General features: G+C 43.3%; 1 protein-coding gene across 1 annotated transcript; it reads right to left on the bottom strand.

The window, feature by feature from the left end:
- Positions 1 to 1,431: 1,431 nt before the first annotated feature.
- On the bottom strand, positions 1,432 to 9,950 carry Nms (neuromedin S). The gene is made up of 8 exons (XM_036167152.1): positions 9,875 to 9,950; positions 7,508 to 7,563; positions 7,151 to 7,201; positions 4,958 to 4,981; positions 4,815 to 4,868; positions 3,292 to 3,366; positions 2,070 to 2,105; positions 1,432 to 1,479 (listed from the first exon to the last, which is right to left on the bottom strand). Exons 1-8 carry the CDS (start codon positions 9,948 to 9,950, stop codon positions 1,432 to 1,434), a joined length of 420 nt encoding a protein of 139 aa, XP_036023045.1.
- Between the last annotated feature and the right edge of the window lie 287 nt (positions 9,951 to 10,237).

Raw genomic sequence — 10,237 nt, 5'->3', positions numbered from 1 at the left:
TCAGGAGAGATGGAGCAGGCTAGAGTTGCCCCTCTGCACGGACTTTCTTATATGAGGTCTCCTAGGAGTACCACCTCCAGGGTAGCATTCTCTTCACTGGAAGGGTCAAGTGGGGAGGGGTAACTCAGGTCATAGGAGGTTTAATGTCTATCACAACTCTGTCCAGAAATGACAAGCTTCTCAAAACCATATGTGAAAGCAAAGGATGTAACATGGCTGAAACAGCTAGCTTCTGCCAGATTGGATTGGGGGTCTACAGTGCTGTGGAGATGGGGGAGTCTTTGGTTTGAACAATAGCATCCCCACCTTCTGCCTCTAATACCTCCAGGTCAGACATAGAACATTTGCTTGAAAGAGAAAATCTGCAGTGAAGCTAACCTTGCTCTATCTACTGGACCTTGTTGTCAATGTATCTTCCATTCCTTGGCTGAAAAACAAGAAAGGTGAGAGAGAAAGTTTTACAAATATTGAGATACAACCACTTGGACTCTTCTCTACTGGACACAAAGGCCTTGTTTTTCTAACTGAACTCTCACTCCCATCCTCAGAGACATACACAGCAAGTTCGCATCCGTCCTCTTGGGCAATAACCTAGGCCCTTACCACTCCCAGGAACATGACACCTGTTCTCCATCCCACCTTCTCCCTTAGACTTAGCTCATGGTGAGATCTTCTACTTTCCAGACTTCTCAGCCTGGAGACAGAACAGTAATCTACTGATTCTCAGCGTTCTTTCCAGAAAGCAACACTTTTTTGTAGGTCAGGAAAATAAAAAAGGTAGAAACTGGGGACAGGTGATAGGGATTTCCATGGTCAAAGACGTTAGAGAGACAAAGGAGATAGGAGGGATTTTCCATGACATTTCCCAGAGCCCTCAGTGGGCCAGAGTGTGCTGTGGATTGTCAGGAAGACTAAGAGATGCATCTTCTAATCTTGTATTATCTTTTGCAGGGTACTAGCAACATTGATCCACAGAATACAGCTTGTAGTAGTCATGGATTAAGTCAGACTCACTCATTTTTTATGCAAATATTGAGAAGCTAAGGCCTTGTGTGCGGTTAGTGAATAGAACAAAATTGGAAACTCCATGACCTTGGCAAGGACCTTTCTGTCACCTGGGAAAAAAGATGGCACTTGGCCTCCTCATGTCAGTGTGGTTTTAGGCCACATATCCTGGAATGTAGTGCTTGGGATTATGGACTCTGGTTTACCCAGTATCTGTCCATCAACAGAAGTCCCTTCCCCTTGTTCTCCAAGCCCCTTGAATATGGACATGCTCAGGCCATGTCTTGTTGCTCTGGTTCCCTTGCAAGTTTGTAAGAATTTTTGACTGAGTCACATCCTAAATGGAGGAGAGAACAGTGCCCATCTGGTCCTGGCAGTTGGGATAACAACAGGGAATACACTTAGAAACAGAAACAAGGAAATCTGTTATACCCTGAAAAGGAAAAATGGCCGCCCCAAGGTGGTAGTGGGATCCTGCAACACAAAAACACAAACTGTTATGCAATCACATTCTAAGTCAAAGAAACATCCTTGGAGAAGGTTTCAAAAATAATGGTCCCAGACCAGCAGTATAAAGATATCTGGAGAACTTGTTATTAATGAAAATTCTCAAAGTCCACCTCAGAACTATTAAATCTCAGGGCAGAGCCCAGCTATCCCAATTTTAACCAGATTCTAAGGCATGCTCAAGTCTGTGACTCACTGGTTTTTTGGGTTGGCACTGGCAGAAGTATTTTTCCTCTTTCTGTGTTTACATAATGGCATGTGGGTCCCTGAACCAGAGAGGACAAGTCCCTAGTAACAGATGGCCGAAGTGACACATCTGAGACACTAGAAATGAAATATTAGCCATGTGAAATATTAACCCCATCTTTCCATGGTCACTTTCTACCTCAGGACAAGCCCAGGGATCCCCAACTTCAATGCTTAGAGGCTATATTCAGGATCCTCTGGGGAAAAGAGCTATCCTATCCAAATGAGACTGGAAAAGTTGCAGGTTCCAGGCAGTCCCCTGTCCTTTCTAGAGCTTTCTGGAAATCAGTGTTCTCACGAGATTCACATGCCTTCTTAGGAAAGTCCACAGCAGCAGTCCTGGAGTCCTGGAAAGGAACAAAGTATAAATTAATTCATCAGGAACTGCACCCATAACCTCATGGCTGCCCTAGTGTGATGGTGTCCCTTCCTGTCCATTCTAAGCCCATCAGAAGACAGATGGAAAAAAGCAGTTGGGGAGAAGAGCGGATCGTGGGGCCAGTTGCAAGTTCTGGAAGGAAAGCTTGTTCCCTCAATCAGTGTTGAGCAGTTTAGGACCCAAATACGCTTAATTTGCATACAACTCTGAATAAAAACCCAACTTCAAAATGTACTTCTGATTCAAGCAAACTTTCAATGTCAGGAGATCTTAGCATCTTCCACTCGTTTTCAGGTACAACTTGGTTTAAGAATGGAGTTAGAATGGACCTGGAAGCCTGTGTTCTGGCAGCAGGGAGATCAGGCAGTGGTCTAGTGGCTGAGCAATTTCCTGAAAACCCTGGAGTCCTGGGTCTAAAGCTAGGAAAGTTCTGGACAAAACAGGACACACTGACCACTGTACATGGGCTCAAAATAGCCCAAAGAAATTTTTTTATTAATTATTTTTGCTGTCATACACAAAACCTTGATTAATAGTTTTTTGATTAATAGTTTGAATGGGCTGGATGTTGGTGGCACACGCCTTTAATCCTAGCACTCTGGAGGCAGAGGCAGGCTGATCTCTATGAGTTCGAGGCCAGCCTGGGCTACCAAGTGAGTTCCAGGAAAGGCACAAAGCTACACAGAGAAACCCTGTCTCGAAAAACAAACAAAATAGTTTGAATGGGATCAGCTATTATGGAAACTGCCCTTACTGAACTTAAGGGGTAAAATTCCTTAAAACAGGCAGGTAAAGGCACAGGAAGCAGAGAACTATCACCAGGGCAAATTTCACGATGAGACAAAAGGACGGAATTGTAAAGCAACACAAAACAAAACAAAATTTAGGGTGAACCAAGAAAAGGACGAGAGGGACAGGATGGGTGGGACTGGATGACAGGGTCCCTCCCTTGGCCCTTCCAGTCACAACAACACGGGGCTACAGACCGGAAGGTCAAGGGTAAGGGACCAGCTCCCCCCTCCCCCCACACACACCAAACTGGAGACTGGGATTCAAGTAGAGGACAAAAATGAGCCACACAAAGTGATATAACACGTTTTCCATCGTGTACACATTAAACCATAGTACTAGGGTGGGAAGAAACAAGCACGTACTGGAGGCGGCCATCTTTTCATCCTCCTGCTGGCGAGCTTGGCAGCCAGGCGCATCAAGGGATGTACCGGTGCAAACTGCAACAGAGAAACGCTGTGAGGCCGGGGCATCTCAGAGAGGAGCTGTAACCTTGTTGACTCCAGCCGGAATATTTGAGAGCCCAGGGCTCTCTATGCGCATGCTTTTTGACTGGCCTTTATTACAAATGGGTTTAATTTTCAGGGTAAAATCAATTCCTGAGCCTACGCTCAAAACATTTATGTTTCCAATAAAGAGCTTGCTTGCCTGGATACAGGTTTCAATTCCAGCAAACCACTTAGAAATCTTCCCTCAGGATAAAACGGTCACTTACTGACTGTCCTAGTCTCAAAGCAGCTGCTGCCCTGGATCCTTCCTCTCTCTTCAGACATGCTGTGCTGGGGAGGAGGTACTAGGGTGGTGAGCATCAGAGCCCACACCACTGGGCTTCGCCTGCCTTGCACACTGCAAGCAAGGGCATCTGTCCTTTTCTAGCCTCCATGGTTTTCCTAGTGCTTTGCTTTTGAAGCAACCAAGGCCTTTCCCTTTCCTTTGCTCCTTTTTGCTCGGCAGTAGCTGGCCCCTCCTTATCTAATCCCATTCATTCCTAGACCTACAACATCAATGACATTGCCTCTTGGGGGAAACATTTTTCTGAGTATTTGTCAATCTTTAAGAAGACTTGGGGAGCCCTACATATATAAATAAGTGGCTTTCCCATAATAGAATTTCAGTTGTTGTGACAGTGCACCCAAACTAAAATCTAGATTTTTTTTTTATGACTTAAGTGTTTGTCAAATGCCAGCCTACAGAATTTAACCTACCCAAGCTGCTCCAGCAAGAGTTTTAGGAAAGTCAGTTGGGCGTGGTGGCATCCACCCATAATCTTAGCGGCAGAAGTAAGCAGGAGGAAGCCCAGCCTGGACCACATAGTAAGAACTTACGTAAAAGAAAAAGAAGTGGGGGTCAGGGATGTTGCTCAGTGATAGAGTGCTTGTCTAACAGGCACAAGGCCTGGAATTTGCACCCCTGAGCTGTAAACACAAGTTAGAGGCGATTGTTGTTATTCCCATTGTGTATCTACACCCTGACAGCCACGGAAGATGACATGTGTGGGGGAGACAGCACTGTGTGGAACACACAGCACTTTTCAAAATATAAAGGTGGAAAGCGATAAGGAGCAGTGGGAATGGGTGTAGTGCTTACAGGCTCTCCTTGCACTTCTGTTTAAGTACATGATAACAAGAACACGTTTCTTAAATTTCTCTTTCCTGCAATTTATTCTCTAATATTTCAGATCTGTCAGTCACCCGCCACCCCCCTCCCTGATGAGAAAGAAAATTCTTGCCATCCTGGGCCTGGAGAGGGAATGCATGTAAGAAGCTATTATTCGTAGGTATCTGAGAGTTCCCTGCCTAATACTTGGCTGTGTATGTATGTAAATTCAGAAGGCGTAAAAGGTCTGCAGAAAAACATCATCTATACAGCAGGCATATAAAATACTGACCTCAGGGTTAACTGGATGCCTTGGCTTCTGTGTTCTGGAGTAGTGAAATAAAAACTAAATAAATAAGAAAGGGATATTAGCAACAAGTGCCGCTTGCTCCAAACATCGTACAGAGTACACATTAGGCACTGCAAGGCACTTACCCTTTTGTATATATCCTGGTTTTCCTGGAAAGAGAATTGAAACGAAAGTTACATGGAGTTTTACTGGAGCAGGTATCTGATGAAGTTTTCAGTGTAAGTCACACTGTGAGCCTGGCTGGATTTACGAAATATTATGAAAGAGTCAAGATTGGAGCTGACAGATGGGAAATGGTGGTGCACGCCTTTAACCCCAGCACTCAGGGGCCAGAGGCAGATCTTTGTGAGTTCCAGGTCAGCCTTGTCTACAGAGTGAGTTCCGAGACAACCAGGACTACAGAGAAAAACCCTGTCTCAAAAAAAATAAAATAATAAAATAATAAAGACTGCAATTGACATGGGCCTTTTAAGATAAAGTTGCCTTTCACAACTTATTTCTTCTTATCTTTTCAATCTTAGGGAGGAAAACCTTTCCCCTATTTCATAAAAGTCAGTTATTTTCCAGCTGCCAATCAAACATCTCCAGATTTCATACATATCCTTACCTTCCTCTTTTCATAGAAAAACACGGATCAAGTCTTACTTGTGCAGCATGTCATTCATTTTCCCAAACTATAATACACACGTTATGAGGGCAGGTAGTTTTGCGTGGATCATTACTCCATCCCTGGTACCTGGCAGTGACAATGTTCTCAGCATCTCTCCTGAATTAAGGAATAAATGGGTCTCTATTCACAGAACCTATTAACTTTTTCCTGTCTAACTTCCTTCTGACCTCATGGGGTAAAGGGGAAAATCAGTGCTTGAAGAGTTTCTGCAGATGACATTCGTTGTAGAATACCACCACTTCCTGAGTGGCTAGAACACAGAAGTCTCCTGCAAACAAAGACTGGGTTTGTGGAGAACAGAGGAGCAGTGCATTAGGAGCTCCACTGATTCATCCCAACACTGGACAGTTGGGAGGCAACAAGGAAGCCAGCAAAAGGCGCTAGCTCTCTATTCATAATTTCAAAGTGTTGGCATTTTGTGTATTGAACAACTATTTGTTTGTAACCAAAAATAATGGGTGTGATAGGCTTTGGGGACATGAAAAGGGTAAATGGAAATTCATTCCGGCTAGGTCCTTGCACCTGGAAACCCCACAATTCAATTGAATACTGCAGCTGGCAGTGGGACAGCCACACTTCTACTGTGCCTGCTCATGTGGGAGACACCACGGCCTTTATGTGAAAAGCAGGGAAGCCGCTGTGGTACAAGGTGGGGACACAGTAGAAAAGAGTTGAGGGACTCCGAGTTCTCACTTTGAGGCTTCGTCCAGACACTAGGACTATAAAGATGGTTTAACAATCATCTCCAGACATGCGCATAGCGGTAAATTGAAAACAAGATGCAAGTACTACTATATCCTCATGAAGTCTGAGAGGGAAGGTGGCACTTGGATTTTACATTAGAAGTAGCTGCAACACGACGCAGTTAGGGACTATCGTTTGCTGTGCTGTGGGTGCTGTTGCAAGTACTTTATGGAAGTTAAAGCCCTCATTCTTCAGGAAGACTGGAGCCGTTACAGCAACTCCACGCACGGAACCAACAAGCCAACTAAGGCACAGAGACAGCTCCATTTGAGATCCTGGGCTGTCACTACAGGCTCTGAGGAAAGCAGAGACATTTCCGGCTAAAGAAAAGGCTGTATAAAGATTTCAAGGGTCTGCTGTATTTGGGCAACGGTGAGATGTTGGATGTGGCTGGACTGCATGATGCTGTGGTTGGGGAAGTGAGTGGAGAAGAAGAAATCTTACTCAAGGTGAAAACTGATAGGCCGTGCAGAGAATCATAAACTATCCTAAGACCATCCTTTCGAATTTTCAATTAATCAGCATTGACTTTGTGTCCACTGAATTACTTCTGTTGTAATTACTATAGTTACTGCTGGTATGGTCCTTTATATGAGATCTACTGTGTTGAGAGCTGTTACACCACAATGCATCAGTGTATAATATATAATATATGTCATGGCATATAACTAATTTTATTATATAGACAATATAATCTTAAGAATACATATGAAGTACTATTTTGTGGTAATTTATATCAGAGAGAAAAAAACTTGATTTTTCCCAGAACTGTATTTTTATACACACACATACACATATATACAACATTCTCTAATAGACATCAAAAGAACCATTTATTCAACATAAGTTATGTAAACATATATACTGATATAACTACAAGAGCTAGTATATGTATTAATTTTACCTTAGGTTGGCTAGAAAGTGTTCCCCACTGGTTCAGACAGTATACCAGTCGCTAAAAGACAAAATGAGGAAAAGAAATAAAATACAAGAATAAATTCTTTAGCCAGTAGACTCTCTTACAGCATGTTTAAAATTCTGAAATTATTCCATTTATGAACTCTGAATTATCTCCTCACACAATGCAGTGAATTTCAATCCAACTCTCAGGATGTCTTAAATGAGGCTATGCAGCAATCACAGTGAGTTTCTGCTGCAGCCAAATATCTGATCTTAAAATAGTTTTAAGTGAACATTAACCACATGATATTTTCAGGGCTGGGACTAAATACAAATCTCACAATGCTTCATAATAGCATACCTCAAGCTCCACAACATCTAAGCCATCTGGAGAACCACCTAAGGGTTGAGAAACTCCTATAACAAAAGATAATCAAAACATCAGTTCCAGAAATATGTCATATCATTTGCTTCTGCACCTGTGCCATAAAGAATATACAGAGGTCTTAATAGAACCCATAATAGAGATGAGCAAAAGAAGTCATTGAGAAGGTAATGGTTAAGAAAGGAACAGAAGGAACAATTAAGAGGACTCAAAAAGATAAGACACTTCTACCTAACACTATCAAATCCAAGATGTGTACCAACAGAATTTTAAAACTGCATGTGTTCAACATAATGGGAGTTTCTAGTCCATCTGTTAGCAAATGAAGAAAGACAGAGAAAATACTTGGGGAGCAAATAAGTTTATATTTTTGTGGAATTTGTGAGGATCAAATACCAGAAAGTAGTATTAACAAAGTATGTGCATCTAATCGGGACTTTTAAGACATGCAGGTACCTGTCTCCACTCCATCAGCCCCTCCAGGGGTAGATTTCTGAGGAGAGTTGCTACTAGCATGTAATTGGATCCTTCCAGCCCCCTTTCGACTTGCATGAACACATCTTCTCATTTACACATGATATCACACTCAGAGGTTTATACAGCTGAAAGGAGTCTTAAGGGTAGGTCAGCACTAACAAAATAGGATTAAATAAGTACACATAATGTCCCAAGTTTGGATATTTTACAATGTGGAACAGGGAGTATTTGGCTCAAGAGAAGTTTAGTCTAGCAACAACATATATGCATACATGTATTCACACATTCACACACATATGAACACACACACATACTTGTATATATACGTGTGCATATACAGTGTGGATTATTTGTTCTCTGAAGTCTGAGTCAATACTTCTGCATATTCAAACAATGGTGTACGAGCCTTGAAGAGTAATAACCTGATTTTAAATGATAGGAGGTAATGTAGAGTTTAAAGTACATATAGTTTTTTCTAGAAAGACCAAAATTAGGATGTATATATTAAGTCCCTTCAATTATTTTATGAACTGTCACAAACAACAAATCTTCATCTAAACCTGAATACCCCCAAAGACCCTAACAAGAATCCACGATTGGAAGTCAGATGGGATCAAGTCGCAGGTTAATGTAAAGATATTTTTGATAATTGTGACCACTTAATAATGCAAAGTCCTGCAAAACAATCCCACAAGGTCTTATTGAGAGATGTATGTGAATACAAAAATGAAGACCATAGGACTCTACACTCAGCAAACAAAATCAAACAGGAAAAATAGAGGGGTAGATATAAATAGGCAAACAATCAAATTAGAAGCCAAATATTCCAAAGTTAACTATGAACAAGATTCTATTGGAAGCCAGAGGGACGACAGACAGCTGCTTGAACAGGGCTAGCTGTGAGCTGTCCAGGGCTGGCTGTGAGCTGGGGTTAGACAAAGCAGCCGAGCAGAATCTAGAATCCCACTGGGAAGCCACTGAGGAGACCCTGCACTCCAGAGATGTTAAGCTGATATCGTTCCTCACAATGCCCAGATGTTTCAATTACTCTTGAGGACAAAACAAGCGTACTATATTTTCCCAAGGTTCTCTATGCCAGTAAATCAAATGTAATTCTAATGGAAAAGTCCACATTTTTGTTATAGTTCTTGTTTCAAATCACAGATTTTCATCAGAGGCCCACTTTCCTGCCCTCTATGACAAACTGCCTGGAGATGGTGATCTGATTTTGGCTGAGGACTTCAGACCCTCTCCCCACTTCTGGCTCCCTTACAAACTGCTTCTCAGAAATTGAAGAGGTGCAGAACCCAGTCAGCACCGCGGACAGCGCCCGAGGGACTGGAGGATGCTGGTCTTTAGGTTCCCCAGAACTCTCTGAGAACCTACTCCCACCTCCACCCACCCACCCTCCACCCATCCACCCTCCACCCATCCACCCCCGACCCCTGATACAATTTCTTTTGTCTACATTGTTGCTCTCTGCTGTTTTCAGCTGCCCATCAGCTTTCAGTTTGGGGGGGGGGGGGGACTATGAGCCTTGTTTTCCTCCCTGTGTTCTTACCTCCAGCGTTTCTGAAACAGACCACTAAGCAACTCACACAGAGATCATACCCTTCCATTTCACCACCACAAAGTCAAGACACTACTGGGGCAAGTGCTGTTTAATCCCAGCATCTCTGGAGAAAGTCTCTGTGCAAAGGCTGTGGCGTCTCACTGTGTCCATCAATCTGGTTAGACACAGTGCCACGCCTGAAAACAAGAGGGTAAACGTGAGGGTGGGTGAAGGAAGGAAACTCAACTCTGTTGAGAATGACCCTGAGGGGAAAGATCTCTCAGGGCAGGCGGATGTGATGACAATCTCCTTACCTGGGGAGGGAATCTGCAGCATACAGAAGCAGTAGATGGCCAGGATGGAAGGGAACTGGGGAAGCAGATGTTTCATCTTCGAGGTCTGACTTCTCTTTGCAGGCCACAGATGTGGGCTGTTCAGAGAGGCGGTGAGCATTTTCCCAGGGTCCAGAGGCAGAGATGACCCCCTGCCCTGCATCTGTCCAGCCCAGGGCAGTAAGGAGCCTTTATTGGCAGCATCCTAGAGCCCATTGGCTGAGCACCAATCAGCTTTGCGCAGGAGGACCCTGGCTTTCTCATAAATGTCATGCTGGGCCCTTATTTGTAGAATAATCTCCTCCTGGTGTAAGCATTGTAGAGTCATCTTTTTCAAGCCAGCAA

The sequence above is a fragment of the Onychomys torridus genome, chromosome 18, assembly GCF_903995425.1.
Source record: "Onychomys torridus chromosome 18, mOncTor1.1, whole genome shotgun sequence".
Classification (NCBI taxonomy): domain Eukaryota; kingdom Metazoa; phylum Chordata; class Mammalia; order Rodentia; family Cricetidae; genus Onychomys; species Onychomys torridus.
The sequence above is the reverse complement of the archived record's forward strand: the minus strand, read 5'-3'. Positions and strand labels throughout refer to the sequence as shown.